Source organism: Ruditapes philippinarum, unplaced genomic scaffold (assembly GCF_026571515.1).
Source record: "Ruditapes philippinarum isolate M1 unplaced genomic scaffold, ASM2657151v2 ctg8133_1_1_1_1, whole genome shotgun sequence".
NCBI lineage: Eukaryota > Metazoa > Mollusca > Bivalvia > Venerida > Veneridae > Ruditapes > Ruditapes philippinarum.
The window spans coordinates 59,599-80,112 of NW_026856486.1; the positions used below are offsets into that span (position 1 = coordinate 59,599).

General features: G+C 30.4%; 1 protein-coding gene and 1 long non-coding RNA gene across 2 annotated transcripts; both read left to right on the forward strand.

The window, feature by feature from the left end:
- The first annotated feature begins 2,361 nt into the window (after nucleotides 1-2,361).
- On the forward strand, nucleotides 2,362-9,529 carry LOC132746701 (uncharacterized). Its single transcript, XR_009628027.1, has 4 exons — nucleotides 2,362-2,507; nucleotides 2,636-2,682; nucleotides 7,235-7,296; nucleotides 9,236-9,529. It is a non-coding gene; the product is annotated as an uncharacterized LOC132746701 (long non-coding RNA).
- A 1,835-nt stretch (nucleotides 9,530-11,364) lies between these two features.
- On the forward strand, nucleotides 11,365-19,641 carry LOC132746704 (fibronectin-like; the record flags this gene model as incomplete). The annotated part of the gene is made up of 6 exons (XM_060735920.1): nucleotides 11,365-12,292; nucleotides 13,759-13,883; nucleotides 15,592-15,760; nucleotides 16,171-16,286; nucleotides 18,770-18,902; nucleotides 19,529-19,641. Coding segments are annotated over exons 1-6 (678 nt in total), but the record flags the coding sequence as incomplete, so codon positions are not given.
- Nucleotides 19,642-20,514: the final 873 nt, after the last annotated feature.

A 20,514-nucleotide genomic window follows, 5' to 3' on the forward strand; every position in this document is an offset into this window, starting at 1 on the left:
CAATATTTAACATTCTATACCACAATCGATAAATGGTAGGTCATAACGTGATAAATGACATAGTTTACAGCGTCCATTTTGAAATAAGGAGTTGCTTTGTTCATATATAAATCAAAATGATGTCGTCAATGACCCATAAATTAAATCTTTACATCCTTAAACACTACACCATGTCATGTAAAATCCGTATGATGAAAATGATAAAACAGTTTATATTGATTAAAAGATGACCTGCACAACTTCTATGTTAATTAAAAAAAATCTTCTTCGTAAAATAGGTCATTTCTGTTTGACTTATAATATGTGTATTGTACTTTGAATATATAACATGATAATACATGGTGATATCTAAAAGTTTCTAATAAATGGCTTGCAGGTGGTCTTGTGCCAAAATGGAGGTTAGCATAGTTTTATTTTAAGCTGTAAATATATACTTTTTATTCAATTCTCTATCAACCTCCTTATTTAAAGATTTAACAAAAACTCCACCCTTTAATGGATGCGAAAGGATTTTCCTCTCGGGTACGAAACAGGGCTTGTCTCCAGTCATCTCCATCAAGACTCAGTTTTGAAGCCGTAAATGATGATGAAGTACGTCTGTGCTATTTCTGCTAATTATTTTTTACGAATTCAATGAATTTGGTAATAAGTCTACTCACATATAGATACAGTAAATAAAACATCATACTGACACTGTCATAGTGTAATGCAAACTGTTAACTATTATCTTCTAGTAAAACACATAGCATATTCATACTGTGTCAGTATAGTATAATATGAGTTTTGAATACGTCTGCTCACGCGGTCTGAATATAGCATAAATTCCGTCATCTGTTAGGAATTATACAAAAATGTGTGTCCATAGCTTCTTTACCTAAATAGCGGTAAAGTATTAAGTTTTGAGTTTAATCAATTTGTGCAGTAGACAAATTTAATTGTTGAAGTTTAAAAGCGTTTATATGATTAAGTTGTTTTTGAATATAAATAGCGTTGAATTATCAAGTTTATGTTTTGCATATCATTCGGTAGTGTAATTAATTTATTCATATTCGTTTAGATAATTTAAATACAATTGGTAAATTAGCATAACTCAAATATTTAGCATGATTTATTTAAATCATAGGAAGCACTGAGGAGCTGTACTTATCTGGGTTGCGCTGAAATTGTTTTTCCTGAAGGTTCTGTGAAACGGGTTATACCAACGCTTCAAAGTTAAGTCGGGTACATTGACATCCATTAAGTTGCTCCTTTCCGCTTCTGGTTCGAATCCAGCTTTGGACTTAGGATTATTCATGTTATATTTCATTTATATCCTATCATTATAAAGAAGGTCGTTTATTCAAATCAGATTAACGCTTGTGCCTTGTTTTATTTTAGTGCACGAACAGGCATCTTTCTGCACCATGTTGTATTGTCACCGTACGATGTTTACAGTATCAGGAGACTAAAAATAAAACAAAACATATTTTCTACGCCGTATCAACTTAGAAATTGAACTTTAATAATATTTTCAGTAAGTAATGCTTTGTCACAAAACAAGCTTATTGCCGATTGTGTGACGAAATTCACAGCGACGTCCTCTATTGTATTTCTTATGTACTGTATTTCAGGCACAAAGAGCTCTCAAGTAGAACTAGCTAGTATAATAGCTTTGTCAAATGCAGTATCCGGTCATGCTTACGCCGTTCGAGCCTACAGCAATGATAAACAATTGGGTTGAATCAACGACTTTGACCCCGCTGCCGAGAACTTCCCGCGACGCTTGTAGTTTTTAGTAAATGAGTTAAGCAAACAATTTAAACAAAGAAATATATTACCTATATTAATGACATTGTAACCTTTTAAAACCTAATGAATGATTTATGGGCCGGTAGTAATAATGTAGGAGCTAAATACGAGTAGCGCGCTTACTGGTACGTTTACGGGTTGCAAAGTACACATTTATTAAAGCATAATTTTAAGAATTTACATCAAGGACGTTTCGATATATTGTTAAAATCGCATTATACACATTGGAATCTAAATAAGACGCAATTTCAATAAATTAGCCTTATTTAAAAAAGTCCAAAATATTATCGTTTTTTTTAAAGTTGCCAATTATCGATTTAAGAATGCACCAACTTAGCAAACTATGTCCTTCCTTTGGGGAGGTAATATTTTATTTTACAAAATAAAAAAGCACTTACATTACAACGAACAAAGATCGATATGAATCAATAGCATTATATTTCAACTGTGTGTGATAAATTATTATAAAAGCTTCAATTATATTTAAGTCTTAAACAGGTTATACACTGTCAAATTATCAATCAATGTAAAAAATGTGAAAGAGAAGATCAACAAGGAAGGCCACCATTCAAAGGCACGCAATCATTCTAAAACCGGCCCAATATTGAGGATTCGATTATTACAAATTTAAATTGAAGCGACTAAATTTATAGGAAGGAATTTATGCGTAGTTTTCTTGTTAAAATTAACGAATAATGTGAAATAGAAATTGTTAAAAGGTAACAAATTGTTTATTTTGTCTTGATCGTATGTGTTGAATTAATTAAAATGTTAACTTACTTATTTAAAACATAATGTAAAATCAATTTATTTTGTTAGTTCTCCTTTTTTTCTCTTTTTTTTTCAGATTACGACAACGTTTATATAGATAAATGGGCTTACATCTTATTACACGTATGTTTATTTTAAATACCATTATTTGAAGCTTATGACTTTAAATCAATGTACTAGCTAAATGGCTTCCATCTGTTTTATATCAGCTAACAATAAGATTTTCATATACCAACTGTTAAAGTGAAGTCTCCGGAATGTTTAAATCCTAAGATGGCCCAAAAAGGGTTAATATTCTGGTTCGGTATGAATAATTATACACTTAAAAACACGTACAACATGGGCTATATTCTGATATTGTCGTTTGTGATTAAACCGAAAAAAAATCAGTCATTAAGTTCTTCCGCTTTTGAAGTAAAAAAAATTATATATATTGCAGGAAGACAATATTCCTGTTTTGATATTTGAAAGAGTACTCATGTTTGTGGTTTCATGTTTCTTCAAATGAACATCGATTAAAATAAGTCTTTGCGTGCATGCTTTGGTTGAAAAAATCGATTATTGCTTTAACCATTATTCAAAAACGGTTTCATTATCACAGGCGAAATAGATATATAAAGAGAAAACCATGCTAGTATCTCACATTACAAAATTTATTTGGTAAGGCTAAAAAATAAAAATTGAAAAAGGCTCTACCAAGCCTTTCATTTTATTCGTGCCGAACTTAGTAAATTTTATAACATCAGACAATTGTTTGGTATTCTGTGTATCGTGTTTGCAATTTTAATATGCGTTTCTGAGCGCATAAATATGCAAGGGATCATATCTGTAAGAAATATTTCAAAATGTTTTAGTCATATGTAAGATAATTATTTAAAATTTCTTTTCGATTCAAAGTTTATCAATTAAATATTTTCAAACAAGTAAGAGTAAAAAATATGCAATTCTCTTAGTTTCAATTTCAATATGTATTGATGAGATAAGTGATGGAATGTATCGGGCGTGCATTTTTTTCAACATAAATCAATATACAGACATTGTCGATATTATATACATCTATGTATCATCTTTTTTTATAAACTTTGGGAAATCAGTTTAACAGTAAGAAATTTCTTCTTAAATGTTTAATGCCTGTATCTATATCCGTTGACCTGCAGTTCCACGAAGCATACATACAAGTAAACGGATTATATAAAGTGTATATTTGTATTATGTGACATTATTGTTGTCTGACGAATGCACGTAGATGAGATGATCGTATTATAAGTTTAAAGAGAGCTGTAAGAGACTCGTTTTATTTTCGAGTGAAGAAACTCACGTAAAAATTTACCGAAAATAATTGCATAATAATGTATCTCTATCATTAGTTATTTCAGAAAAAATTGTCAAATTCTTTCTTCAAGTTGATATATTAGCTCGATCAATGTGACTTATAGTCGCAGATTAAATACTGACACTGATATTAAATAAAGGAATTTAAATGAGTGTAGGTTCAATACTAGATTAATTGAACTCGTTGAATAAAAACAAAGAAAGTTTCACAATAGTTTTTTTATTCAACTAGTGCAATAAATTCAATAATGAATCAAAGTGAATATAATATTCAATTTGTTACATATTCAGAATTATAACTTTTATAAGATCGTTTTTTACCACATAAACAATGGCATATGAGTGCTATAAATCGAGGATATTGACTGAGTGTAAATTCAATGATTGATTAATTGAACGACTTGAATTAAGTTCTATTATGCGGGCTTCTGGATGGTATTATATTGCTTTATTCAACTAGTTAAATAAAGTAAATGTAGAATCTACACGAATACAATATTCTTTTTAGCACCGCATATTTAGAAAAAAAAACGGTACACAGTTAAACAAATGAATTAGTCGTTGTTTGTTCGCCTAATGCCCCGGTCACATATTCACGGATAATGCCACGGAAAAGCTACGGTCTAATCATTTACGGATTACTACGGAAATGTGAAATTCCGTAGTCCGCTACGGTTCCAGTACGGACACACAACGGTATGAGTACGGAGTCCGACGGATTTACCACCAAAAGCCCCCGGAGAGACACGGATTGTTACGGACCGACACGGTTTGATACGGAGCGACACGAATCAGGACGGACGCACTACGATACACTACGGTCTGCTACGGTATAAGCACGGGTTAGTACGAATAAGTACGGTCTGATACGGAGAAGAACGAATTGATACGGAGAAGAACGAATTGCCACGGATCTATACGGACCTAATACATCCGTCCACAACCTCTTGCATGCTCATTTTCAAAATGCCTCGCAAGAAAAGAACACCTAGAAAACGAATTGCAGAGTTCAATGATTTTGGCGGAGAGGATTCGGCCTAATCGCGTCCGACCCCCGAGACACATCAGGTCCGATTAAAGTGAATTTCTTGAAGGACGCTGGATCCTCAACAAGTTCGGCCATGAGAGCCTCATACAAAACATGAAGCGGTCTTCTCTAGTCCACCATCTCGTCTGTCTTCTCTTACCTGATTAGATATGGACTAGTAATCATTACTGAAAAATGTTGACCAATACTGCTTCTCTTTTAATTTTAAGATTTGCTGTTTATTTAACAATTACATTAATTAATGTTAATGTTTTAAAAATATGTAAAAAGCTTGTTAATTAATCTTATTATCACCAAAGGGCCAGCGTCCGAGACTTATGAGACACTTCGTTTTATGTACATATTTACTCCAATTTCACGATTCAATGTTTGTAAAATATGTAACATTAAATGTTATGCTATTACTTATGAATTATAGTACGATATTAACATAAATTTAACTTCTATGCATGTCATCAAGCAGCTTGACCACTGCCTCCGCATTCCGAACCATTTCAATAAAGTTGCAGCCAGTAAATGGCAATTATCATTTATTGAATGTTCCTGCAAATATGTCTGTTTTTAACATGAAGATAGTATTTATACCCTTAAAAAGGTACATGATACTTAATTCATCCGTACTAAACAGTGGCGGACCGTACCATCCGTACCATTTCGTATTGCAACGCAATAAACCGTATAAGACCGTGCTAATCCTTGCCTCTCCGTAGTACAACGTACTACGATCGTGGCTTTCCGTGACAATGTCGTATTAATCCGTATTAAAATCGTAGCTTATACGTAGGGTAACCGTACAAATACGTAATTCTCCGTACCAAAATGTGGAAATCCTTGACAAGTTGGTGGACTACGAATCAGTACGGACTAGTACGGTTATTGTACAGACCAGTACGTATCAGTACTGATTAATACGGACTAGCAGGGATACGCTACGGTTGATTTTTCCGTAGCAAATTTTTGTGCATGTTCAAAAATTGTCAAGGATCGCTACGGATATACAAGGACTACTACGATTGATTACGGTTACAACACGGAGAGCTACTGACCAGTACGGGTAGCTACGGACGATGCGGAAATTTAGTCGTGGCTCTTCCGTGGACGTATTTCGTGAATATGTGACCGGGGTATAAAGTTTAACGCTAACATTAGCGCGTGTAATATCATTATTATTATTATATGGGCTAATTAGACCCCTGTAATGTAGATTAAGCTATTAAATAAAATAAAAACACATTACATTAATTAGATGAAATAATTGTCAAGTATTTCATTTGTACTATAATGATGACACTAAGACAATAACTACATGTATATGATCATCAATTAAATCATTAAGGGAACTTTTTTTATACGAACGTATCTATATGTAAAGTTATAGCCGACTATCTTTTTACAATATATCCGATTTGAATAAAGGATAACCGTATTAATAATAATTATTTTTTTGGCAATCACAACCTTAAGTATAAACTTGTGTTTATGATTTAAATGTAAAATAATCGATGTCGACATTTACGACAGCCGATTTATTAGCTCGCTTTTTAAAATCATAAGCCAAAAATAAATACATAATTATAAGTGTATACAAACTGCATCAGAAAAAATGACTTTTGAAGTTTGTTTAAATGTTACATGCAGGTATCCTTTAATGCATATACATTGTATCTGACATATGTTGTCAATTGTTCATTACCTTATAGTGCTCGGCGGTTGTCAAACCTTAATACTTGAACAGTATGAAGTGTATCAATAGCAGCTTGAAAAAAAAACGATGTTATTTTAATATTCTGAATTTATTAAACATAGTGGAATGCAGAAAAGGTATGCAAATATGATGCGAAAGCAACTGATTTTAGCGTGACATTCTGCATTATTTCATGAAAAAAATTAGAATTATGCGTTAAATTCTTTTTCCACAGCAGCAGCGTTTTAAAGTAATGCCTCCCAAGCGGCGCATGACGTCAGAAAATGATATTGTTATGCGTGTTGTTGTTAATGTCCTTTTATCGGTAGTAACATTATGGAATAGTTAACTGGGGTAAATGAAGTACAGTAACTGTTATAATTATTATTAATTTAAAGCATAAACCTATCTCATTCTTATGAGTTTTTTTCCCATTGAATTCGAATTATTTGCCAGACCTGACCATGTAATTCGGAGCTACACATCTAATGCCAGTCAGATGTTGTTGCTAATTGTGCATGCTCTGTGATTTTGAAATGCATGAAAGAACTTATGTTGAAATTTACTGTCATATCATCATTTTCATGGTATTATTAATTGTTTAATTTCAGAGTCACCATGAATTCTGTAACTAAGACGATTTTACTCTTTCACTTTTTTCTAAGTGTAATCGGTGAGTACGAGGTTTCATTATTTATTTTAACAAGAAAATAATTATGAAAACAAATTGTGATGCATTCATTTTAATATATTATTTTAAGAATATGTTGTATAGTTAAATTTATGTAAACTTTATAAAAATAAAAACTTTACACATTTTTAAACTTTAGCATTTTGACAAAATGCAAACATTATCAAACGTTCTGATATGAGCACAAACTTCAGTTATATTATCATTTTAGCATAATCGTCGGTCGTTAAGATTTTAGAGTACTAATATAACATATATTCTAACTATTTACAGAATATTAATCCCGTTACAATCTTTATACAGTATATAATTATGCTGAAATGTGCAAAGTTTCAGTGAAGAGATGCAACTGAATCCTAGCACTGTTGACAATTATTTTACATTTTTTTGCCTAAACTAGTTTAATAGTATTGTGAAAAAAACTAAATATAAGTCTTTTACATATTGTTTTGAAGACAACAACAAATCCGTGATGTGCGGCAATATGTATGGCACATTAAACATGAAAATATGAAATATTAATATTTATGGTTAAATTATGGAAATTATTTTGAAATTGAAGAACTCTTTTTGTTGATATTAAAACAAAGGATAAAAGATATATGGCTGGTTTGTTTTAATAACATATTCAAAGACTCGATAATAGCACTGTTTAGAAGACTTGTCAGTTTTAGTTTTAGCAAAAATGTAGGTGATATAAATATCAGTAAGCACGTTTACGAATGCCATGCCATAGATTAACTGTTGAATCTGGACGATGGAGAAATTCAGAAAATGGACCTTTTAATGAATGAAACTGTCATAATATATGTAACATATTGGAGGTCAATACCGTGTAATATATTTAAAGAACTTCGTATAAAAGATATCAAGAGAAACTTTTGGAATCACCCTAGTATTTCTTAATTTATTGCTCTTATGACTACAGAAAATGTAACATATATTTGTATTTTAAGTATTTACTCGTATGGTGCTTTTTTAAACGTCTGCAACGAATAGATTCAATATAAACTGCCAATTTTACATGTAGAAAAATCTATAGCATAGTTTTATGTTTGATGCTTACTAAAACACAAATCTTTTGTAAAAACAAATTTGATTACATTATACCTTAAAATATTTTTTATCAAGCTATTGATATTTACTCTTTCAGTCAAGTGTAAACACTTACTGCCAATTCATCTAAAATGAAAACGATGGCTCGATAAAAAAAATACATATACCTATGTCATTTTATATTGCTAATTTAACTATTCACTTAATATTCAAACAAAATGTTTTATGTTTTATGTTTAATATTGATAATAACGTTGGTTACGTTAATAGGGACTCCTTGTATTTCTGTTTAATATGCTGGTGTGCTGTATATTTTGTTTTCATTATTCGATGGGGCATTTATATGTTGGTGAAAATACGATTTTTAGCACTTTGTATCATTTGTTGTTGACGCTCTTTTGAAGAAAGTGAAAATTCTTTATATGATATGATGTTATCTGGGAGCGTCCAAACTCAATAACAATATTGTTATATGGAAAGTAATATATTTTAAAAAATATCATACTGTAATATTTATAATGCTCTTCTTAGGGCTTCAGTACATATATCAGTTATTCTCATAAAATTTTTTTATCTTTAAATTAATTGTCTTATTTACAATGGTCATACACAGAACGTAAATGGTTTATATTGTCTTAATTCTAACTGTCGAGATATTTCAGATCAAGCTATATGCAATTTATTTTTTCAGTAAATTAAATACACTGTTCTAAGATTTCGTCTTATACAAGTATATGTTTTGTAACTAAATTCGGATTAACTTTGTTTCATTATGATAATTAATCATGTTTAATTCACTGACACAATGATGTTAACTTTTAAAGAAGTAAGTACCTCTTATTTGTATGTATTCCTTTGATTTTAGTTGCTATCGATGTAACATGTGACAGCGTTAATCCTTTGATACAATCTGATGTGACATGCGTATGCAAGAACGCACCGGGAACAGATATAGACTGGTTGGTTGATGATGAATTCAACTCAAACTGTGGACTGTCCAAAGAATGTCTACCTATATACAGTGGTTACAATTACTCTATCAACACGACTGGAAACGTTTATATGATGACTATAAATTTATATAATTATAGTAATTGTTCAAAGGTAACATGTAAAGATACAAGTGATGGTAGCATTAAGCAGTCGATTATCCCTTCGTCTTTAGGTAGGGTATTTTTTTTTTTCTTTCTATTTGTTGTTATAGATATTTGTTTTATGATCTATTTATTGATTTAAATGAAAAGAAACAAGAAAAAATTTATGAAAAAGAAATAAATAAAAAAAAATGCATAGGTTATATTCAGAATTTTGCCATAACTCTAGCATCTATAAACACTACACGATATGTTTCTAATTAAACCTGTCTTTTTTCAGTACTCATATGACTGTGTATTTTTGAACACTTTAATTTATGTTTTATAAATGTTCACAAATATATGACATGTTTCAATTTGAAATCATTTGAGCTAATTAATCATCATATTTTACCAAGCTACCGAGATGTGATTAGTAGTCTCGTTATTTGGCCAAACTTTATATAATGTCAATTTGAACTCACTTATTGAATTAGCTATTCGCTAAAGAATTAATGATATTTATATATATATTAGATGTGTTTATTTGTTAACAAGAAGCTTTGTTCAAACATTTCAAATATCCGAGGCATTTAACTAAAAACCTAATTTCCGGTCATCCTTAAGATTATTTAACATTTGGACTTATGTTTCATAGACTTTTTCATCACAAAAATAATTTTGGAATGGTCAAGAAGCTTCCCTTAATTAAGTTTGTGATTCTTTAATAACCATTAAGATTCTTGTTAATATTCAGTTCTTCAAGTTAATGTATGGAAAGTAAAACCGTTCCCAGACGAACTTTGTCCGGAAAGCAATATACCATTCAAAACAAAAAGTGTATATTTCAGTATTCGATACGACCTTCCCAACATCAATGACAGAGCCAGGGTCGAACAATACTAACGGTATTATATCTGTGACAACTGGTTGTATTTCTGGTTTCATGGACGTGCAATATGATTGGTATATCATTGTTGTACGTAAATTGTATTTCATATATTTTTATTTCATATATGTTCTGAAATGATAGAGAAAAAACTGAACGGCTATCCTCGCTGTAATAAATTAGTACTTACTCTTACAAAAAAAGTCACTGATACACATAATTAAGCTTACTTGGTTCAATCATTCAATGTGAAATCATGCATTTTGACTATTGTTTTTAATTTTATCGAATTTTTAAATGCGAAACATAAGAATCTTTTTTCTAAATTTATGCTGGGGCCAGTATAATTTGTTTTTTTATATTTTTTTTAAAATGTTTTGTATAAAAAAAGAGTTGTTAATAAAATTATGCTTTTTAGAAAAAATTCTCTTGTAAATTGCAAATTTTTTTATTTTGTGTTAGGGTGGTGGAAGAAAGATTTTGATTGATAAAAATTTTGAACGGATAGGAAAAACCCCAAAATTGGACACTGTGAATGGCAAAAAATTTGGTTTTGAATTAGGATGGGGTCGGAACAAAAACCCGGGACTTTTGGGTGTCATTGATCAGTCTCGAAAAAATTTTTTCAACTTAATTTAACATCACGATATTTTTACACACTAAAAGGTGAGTTAAAATTTAAGCACTGCACTCATAAAGTATAATCGCTTTGTTATTTTTGTATTTGCAAAATTCCAAAGGCACTGTAACTCAATAATGAGAAAAGACCAGGCATATAAAGGCGTTATATGAGTCTTTGTCACTAAAGAAGCAGCATCAATAACAATCTGCAGATATTGTTTTATCGTTTGCAAGTCACCCGACGATAGTTTTATACATGCAACATTCATATCCGCGCACCTTTCTTTTCGTGATGCGTTTTAAACTAGGAACTTACATTTCAAAATGCCGAAAATACAAGCTTATTTAATTTTATGATATATTGTCTAAAAAAAGCAAATAACCCCCCCCCCCCAAAAAAAAAAAAAAACAACAAAGATTCCGATCTGAAAAGAACCACCCCATTCTGCGTTCACACAAAGTCCAGTTTGTGATAATATTGCAGCCTGATATTTTTAAATTACTTTTGCCGGCTACATACACAACATTCGAAAGTCATAGACAATGAGTATCACCTTAATCTTTCACCATTTTGAATCCAAAACCTGTGCTTTGAATATCATTGCATTATTGATATTAGTGTTTACTTTACAATCCAATTTGCTTTGTCATAGTCAAACTTTATAGAGTGGACACAAAATTGCCACCCCGGGCAAAGAAATGGCTGGCCAGGTGCATAATGCGCCGAAATTATGTCGAGCGCAATAACATATTACATCATACATGTATATCATTATCTATATAGGATTATCGTATGTGATTATTACTTTTAAAAGACAAACGTAATAACAAGAATATCAACCTGATCACTTAATAATTAATAATATAATTCTTAATAATTACTTAATCGAGAAGAACACTTTTAGAAAATTGATATAAATATAACATTAAAACAGTTGATTCAGAAATCATCGCAACAGGTCTCTTAATTTCCATTGCTATATTGTATGCACAAATTGCATGTAAACCACACTTTCTTTCCATTTACTTGATGTTTCAGATGAATACTTCTTCATTTTAAATCGAAAACTGTTATATTTATAACCCTTACAATAACACATTGTACAATCTATATAAGTGTACAAAAGGAGTTCTATATTAAGTTTGTTCCTTTAAAGTTACCACTTACAATAACGATGTATGTATTCATTAATTTTCTGATACATTGCAGCGAATAAACAGATTGAAAGTGATGGTGATTTGTTACTATGTAATACATCGTGTATTACCGGCATTAGTTTAGGAATTGTCCATTTACTAATAATCTTTATAGTTACGATGGTCATTGTTTACTACTTCGGTAAGTTTTGTTCATTTTTTTTTTCGTTTTTTTTTTTTGTATTGCGACAATTTATTTAAGGTTAATGTACTCTATGGGTGCCGTCATGACATTTTGTACCTTCGGACCAAAGTCCGCTAAATTGTTTACAGTTTATGCCGGCTTTTCAAGCACCCTGTTGTCGCTATCTTGATGATGAATTTTCACGATTTGTAGACGAAATTTAGAAACAATGTCAGAGAAGAATCATTTTCAGGTATTTTAGCATCTTTATGTCTTTTTTAAAAAAGTACAAATTTTTAATGTGCAAATATAGATTTTTTGTTTTTTAGGATGTTGCGCCTACTGTCAAATTTGACAGATGATTAGAGCGCTTCAGTTAAACGAAATGAGTTTATCTATGGTGAAATCATATTTTGGGCGTGTCAGGTTGAGTCCTGCATGTAATATATAGAACAAAGTATTTGAAGTATAAGTTTTAGCTACGAATTTTATCGAATGACCCTGATTTTCAGTGGTTTTACTTCATAGCAACAGTATATACAAAAGGACTTGTCTCTTTTTATAACATATTTACAGTGCAAGAGTAGTCCTCCATGTTATTGATCGATTTGCTGCACTATAGAATAATAAACCATTAGGATAGTAATGTAATAGAGAGAGTGAGAGACTGATAATCCAGAGGTCCAAGGTTCAAAACCTTGTGTTACTTTTTTTATATATATTTACATTTTGTGGTATATATGCAAAACGTCTGCTGACATATGTTCTGTTGAGGAAGTGTTTTGTATAGGTAGAAATATATTACCTAATTTACTGTCTTAACTAATTTATTATTTATTATTACTGGGACAAAAATATAACATTATATTTTATTTTGTCCCAGGTTTTAACTGGTATAATTTTATCTGTAGATTATTATAATTTTTTTACTCGATTTAAACGCAGGAATTAGATGTATTACACATTACTAACTTTCAAACTTATTTGAGTGTCATTTAATTTCTACTAATCGTGAGAAAAATTCCAAAATCTGTATTTGTTAGCCACTTCTGAGTCAGACAAAAATCAAATGATGACACGAAGTGCAAAGGGAAGGAACTCTAGACTAAATTGAGAAATCAAATGTTGTTAAAATGAAAATTGTAATCAACATTTAATATTTTCGGAATAATGTTTATATTAAATATTTAATTATTTTTGGTTAATGTTAAGAAGAAAAGGTTTTTTTGGTGTAACAACATATTTATTTGATAATAGATACTAAATAAACTCGTAAATAACAACAAGCCCGTATCTTTTGCACCTATGGAAATATCAAAATGAGTCTTGCTCTCAAAAAAGTGAAGGCAAATCTGATCTGCAATTTTAAATAAAACAAAACTAAACAGCAATGCATTATATAAGAATATAATGGGCAATTAAAAAAAAGTGCACTTAAGTCTAAGCACAAAAAACACTAAAAAAACTTCTATTCAATATTTCAGTAAGACCAAAATTTACAAATATTGAAATATTGAAGGATACAAAAATACATATACTGTGGACTGATCGTCTATATTGTTGTCGTTGGTGCCAACCAATTTTTGGATATAACATCGTTTGTAACCCGGTAAGTTTATTCTGTTCCGCCGAAAGTGTGCGTACCGTACGGATATGACAAAAGTCTTCTTCTGTCTGCGTCCTTCCGTCTGTCCGTCCCGTATCTGGAACGATTTTTTAATTCAATCATTTTTTCCTGTTTTTATCCTCTATTTTGTCCAGAGAATAACTCCAAAAACATAGCATATGATTGACTTGAAGCTTATTAAAATGTTGAAAGATGCTAAATTAGACATATGCAATCAATTTTAATCTACTTTCTAGTCTGTCTTATGTGTATCATTTACCTTTGGTAAATCTGATCATGTACATGTATATCTTTCTGTCTACATTAAAAGCTTATGATTTGACAAGATTTCTCCTACTTTCTAACAAAATAAACAGGAATAAAGAAATATGCGAAACCATTAAATCATCATTTTTGTACTTTTTGTAACGAACTCATTTTTTCGAAAACACCTTTAAGATAGACTTGACAATGTAAATTTGAATATTTGAAAAGAAGAAGTGCTAAGAATCGTAACTGAAGAGCAACTTTAAGCAAGAATTTCGCTTTCACTACAAATATTTTTTTTTTACATTGCTATTCCCGTTGCCGTCCGAAAACACTAACGTTAGTCATGCTCATATTTTTTGCCTTCGAAAGAAGATACAACAACCTTTTGGCTTATTTTAAATGTGTTCAACTTGCTCGTTAGATTGTTATTCGTTATGAATGAATTTACTTCATAGTGAGACACAGCTATATTTATATTCAAGACCTTGAGGATGATTAAAATGGCATAATGACTATCAATGTGTAAATGGTCGGAGAACAGATGATGATAAAATAACATAACATTTTGCCAAAATTACTTTCCCTATGAAATAAATTATCAATAATCCATGTGACCAATGGAAATTTTAATAAATGTCGTTCAAAATGTCACGGTTAAGCTAAGAGTTGGACAGTCTTTTTTTATAACTTGAGGTATATTTTTTATTGTATCATAAATATTTTTTATGATCAAATGATGGTCAGTCACCATTAAAACTAATGAATCGTTTGGAAGACTCTACCAAGTCAACTCAACTTTACAGCGAAACAATGAGCATACTATCAAACTGACATTGATTCATAAATGACACTTACCTTATAGGTCAAACAACTAAATTTAGAGTTTTGCTTATTATGGCTATAACTTTGTTAGCACTGCGTTCACAGTTTTTGTGCTTGTCTTTTTGTGTTGTCTTTGTATGTTTTGTTTGGTTTTTTTTTTTAATTTCTATAAATGGCTTTGCTTGTCTCATTTATAAATATATTGTCTTCATGCTTTGACACCGCAGAGGTATATCATATCTTAACATTGATCTTAATTTGAAAACTATTCGCACAATTTTCTTCTTGAAAATTAGAAAAGTGGCTTTTGTTAATATTTTTTTATTTCAGATCTGTATATGCTTTTCAATTTTAATCCGCAAGTACGACAAGTAAACACATTCTGCGGAGGATGGTCATACAAACATGGCCTTGCTATACTTCAATACGATAGCGATCCTAATGAATAATGTATGATTGATGTGTATATTTTCATCAAAAAACTTTTATTGAAACAATCAAGAAAAGTCCATGTATTTTATGAAGCAGATACGAATATTTTCTTATCCAGTTGCATCTTTAAGAGTGACCGGAACTTTTTTAATTATGTGTAACATTGTTCCTGTTTAAAATCTTGCAGATAAAAGGGCAAGAGAGGGATACCATTTGTCGAACACATTCTACAAAGAAAAATAATTATACACTGAGAGATCTCGATCCAATGGCTATTTATGAGATAAGTTTATCGAGGAAATTATGCTGTTTTAAGAGTTCAGCAACAAAAAGATATGTAATTACACGAAAAGCTGGTACGCTATGATATTTAGCGTAGCATATTTAAGATATTTCTATCACATAAATTATCTCTATAACGAATAATTACAAAGAGTAAAATATATGTTTCTGAAGAATATGTAAGTTTTCAGTAAAACAGAGGTATTAATATGTTTCCTGTGACTATAAATGTATTTGAAAATATCAAATCTAATAGTTCATGACTATCATCTTTCATTTTTTGGAAATTTACAGTTCAATAAAGTTAGAGAGTTTCTGTATATCGAGTTGTGTGCCTATGAATTTCCAAAAACTAAATATTTGATAATTTGATTATCATTTATAGTTCTATATAATCATTAAAACTACTATTTAAGATAACTTACCTTGCTTAAAAGAAAGTAAAATATTGTATAAATATTGAATTTTATTTCATTCCGACTAGGTATGCTAAACGATCAAGGATATGATGCAAAGTCAACCAGCATTGATGTATGGTGGACTAAACCTGATTGTATTAATAACCTGCAATTGAAATACCAAGTCACATGCAATGAGTTGGTAAAACTTAAAACTTTTTACCTTTATACCAGATCGTTAGTTCTTTTCTTCAACGATGGAATCAGTTGCTAGGTATAATAATGTACAAAGTGAACAGTTTATTTTACCTAAGAACTTATTTACTTTGTTTTACACAAGAACTTATAACGTTTGTCAAAGTAACAAGACCACCAATAACGTTCATAATCCTGCAAGTTTATTCATGCAAATAAATAACACACTTAAAAGGCAGCTTAGCTGGTACACTCAGATTATGATCAATATATAACATGATCTCGATGTGTTAAGTTGATATTAATGTATATATTTTTTATATATTTTTGCATTTTAAATTAGTATTTATAAACAAATTATCTAATGTTTACTCAGATGTTAGGTGTTCACTTTCGAAACAAAATTGATATTTCCATAAGAAAGGTTACTTACGTTTTTGTTTCGATTTTTTCAGTGTAAATTATTTTTCTTCGATATTTCCCTCTGTACGTTTAGCATATCCGTTGATTCATTATACCAACAAAATGTTTTCATTTAAGAACGTCATTTTCATATTTCGTTTTGATTTTACTTTTTATTATTGAATTAATTCGTTTTAAATATAAATTTACATTCAATATAATATAACAAAAAAACAACATTAAAATAAAATTGAATCACACTGTAATTTTTAAGTACAAAATAAATAGTTGTTTATATATATGGCTTTTTAATTTGGCATTAGACACCCAAACTTTCACAAAATTATTGTGGTGTTTGGGGTTATGAACGGCTCTTAGTTTTCTCTTAACTGCAAGTTATTAACATGTCATTGTTATGCAAGCATTGTTAACTTTTCCATATCTATCGAAAACTAAGGAATAGCACATGGACATTAAACAGTTTTATTTCGGCCGAGTATCCTATAAAAAATATTTCTTGTTACTAACAGTTTCAAAACTCAGTATACACACTAACCTCTACAATGTCCATGCTATATGTATGTTACATGAATATCTCCTGTACATTAAATAGGGTACATTGGATAGGCAGATTTTGAACGTTTTACTAGCATTAATGGTTGGTGTTTTACGTTTGAATATTGAATAGAAACGCAATTATATGTACAAATGTCAATTAAATGTACACATGTCGTTATATCAATTTCCACAGTTATCTCCCTCTTCATGTACTTAAAAATAATATGTTTAATTATTAACATATTCTTACTTTTACGTTATAATTTTAATGCTAATGGCTTCGTATTGTTTATACGCGTACATTATATCTACCTTTCGATTCAAAGTCACAATCCAATCAAATGACATAAGCATTGTGTTTTGATAAATAGAGACCGGTGCCGCGTAATAATCACACGTGTAAGAATTTTACAGACATTTCAGTATAAATCAACGCTTAAGGTAACAGTGCAGTCATCATAACTGAGTTACATATGTTGAGTAAAAGACATCGAAATATTGTAAACGGATGCACAACAATTAATAAAAGGATAAATTGTATCTTTTGTACAAAAATGTAAACAAAATATCTTAGTCATAAAACATAACTGTCTAGTATTATGACTCGTAATGAAAGCTAGCTTGTTTCACTTTTTTACGCCAGTTTGCAAGTGTAGCAAGATTTAGGCCACCATAAATGTTCTACGACCATGCATTGAAAAGCGATTCGAGGTGTCCTTTATTGTTAAGACCAGTTTTAAAATTCCTGTTTCTAAAGGCCGTTCTGTCACTGTGACAACGAAATATTAAATGTTTTGTTTAGAAAATCGAAAAATCAAGTCTCTCATTTATTTTTCTCATTAATTTAGTTCGTCCTTCGACTGTACTTTCTGCATAACAAAGCTTCTATTCACAAAAAGGTTCTGGAATCTGTACATTTTAAACGATTATTGTCCTTAAAATTCACGGTATTCTCAAGCAAGTTATCATGTAACTTGTTCCGCTTTAATAGACTAACAAAACGTCTTGCCCTGCTTTGCTACAGGAGTAGAGATGGACTTGTGCCGGACATTTTTTAGGTAATTGAATAACTTTCCTTAGGTGAACTATTAGAATAATTTATTATATTCAATTTATATACAATTTCAAAGATGATTGGTATATTCTAGGGTAACTTTTAATACTTCATAAATTTTCTTTTGTCTCTATGGCGAAAGAGCTATGACACATGTTAAAAATACATTGTGTGGTATCTATATTTATTTCATTGTATGCGATGTGTTAATTTTGTTGAATTATCTCATCTTTATATAAACGTATAATGTAAAACGAACATATTAATGAAAATGAGTCATTTTGAATATAATTGTTTATTTATAACATATCTATCAGTGCAACAGTGAATTACAAATGAAAGGAGGGTATAAGTGTCCTTTTGAAACATTTCTTGAGATAAGTTACTCAATGAAATCATATATAATCCAATTAAGTATAACGCTATAATATATATAAAAACGTAAAGAGTGCAGAACATCTTTTTTTCATGTGAAGAAAACAGAACACAGTGAAACCGACATTACGATAAATGACCTCATTCCTGGTGAAATGTATAAGATTGAAGTATTTGCCATTGACAAAGGCACAAACGTACTTATACTTGCTAAGGAAATTTCAACAACGCCTAGTAAGAAATCATTCTGTTTTCGTTTTGCATGATTATTTCAAAATTAAAACCAAAATTAGATAATTAAATAAAAGTAAAAAAAGGACAGACACTGGTAAAACTTTTCTTGGATTAAGGTTTACATTTGCATCCATTAAAGATAATAACTTTTTCTGGATCTTTTATGTTTTTTATAAACTTTTTGCACCGTCGTTTCAGTCATTTCTTTTGAACAAGTGAACTTGCAGGATAATCAATCACTGATACAGAAGTCATATATATGACATCATAGGTTCCTCTGTATTTAAATATAGCTCTGTGTATCTAGTCAGCCTTTCCACCGAACTTGCTTTCCTAGATAACTTACAAGTAATTATCAATTTCTCAGCAAGTGACTGACTACTTTTCCCACATGATTTCTGAATTAGAGATGAGACAGATGACAAGATGAAATGTCACAGTGAAATTTTGCATCGACATCGCATCGAACCAGATATTCCTGGATTTCTTGTCTATTTAGTGTTACAAACGTTATCATTTTTCTATGCAGATGATAATCTATGCAGATATAATGTAATAATGTTATAATGTACCTCCCAATTTCAGACAGTGTTTAATATCTAGTATTGCTATTTCTTTACAACCAGATAAACCAACTGATTTGGATTATACTGCATCATCAAGACAGATTGAATTAATATGGAAGATACCTGAGAATGCCGGCAGACAACAATTAGAATACGAAGTCACTTGCAATGAGGTAAATCATTGAACTCTTCATTAAAATTCGTGTATCTCGTTCGATAAAGAACAATGATAATCATTGATAGGAAGATGATGTATAGAAAATGTAAATATCTAATTTATGTCAGGAATGTTTGCTATGTAAATTAGGCTTGATTTTCAAAAATGTTATTTTTAGACTTGCTCTTAGTTATTTTATTCAGAAGTATATACAATTGATATGCGTTGCCTTTCAGTTAAAATAGCTGCCGGTTTCTTTTTGCCGCGCCAGTTTTTGGCAAATTCAACCCCTATTTTTACGCTCTTTAAAAAAATGAAAACTATCTTAAATTGTCATATTTACTAAATGGTTTAAAAGTTAATATGTTTTGTTTTTCTATCTTTAATACTTTTTTGTAAAAATGCATTGAAAGTTTGCATTTGCCATGGCAAAGTGTGTTTTGCCATGGCATTTCGGCATTTTGCCATGGCAAATAATTTGCCATGGCAAATTAGAATTGCCATGGCAAGATTTTTCCTACTTTTGCCATGGCAAATTTGCCATGGCAATTATTTTTTAAAAACCTCACAAAACATTCTAAAACTTATCCTATGACATGTTATTGGTGCTATTGTTATGTTTTTATTGCAATCTCTAATTTTTTTTCATTTTGCCATGGCAAATTTTTGCCATAGAAATGCCATGGCAAATTTCTGCCATGGCAAATTTGCCATGGCAATTCCATGGCAAAAATTTTGCCATGGAATTCAATGGCAAAATTTGCCCATGGCAAGTCCATGGCAATTACAAAAAAGTTTGCCATGGCAAAAATATTATCAATAAAAATAAAACAACATTTTTTCTTTGAATTTTTTTTTTAAAATCATTAAATTGCCATCCAAGGAAAAA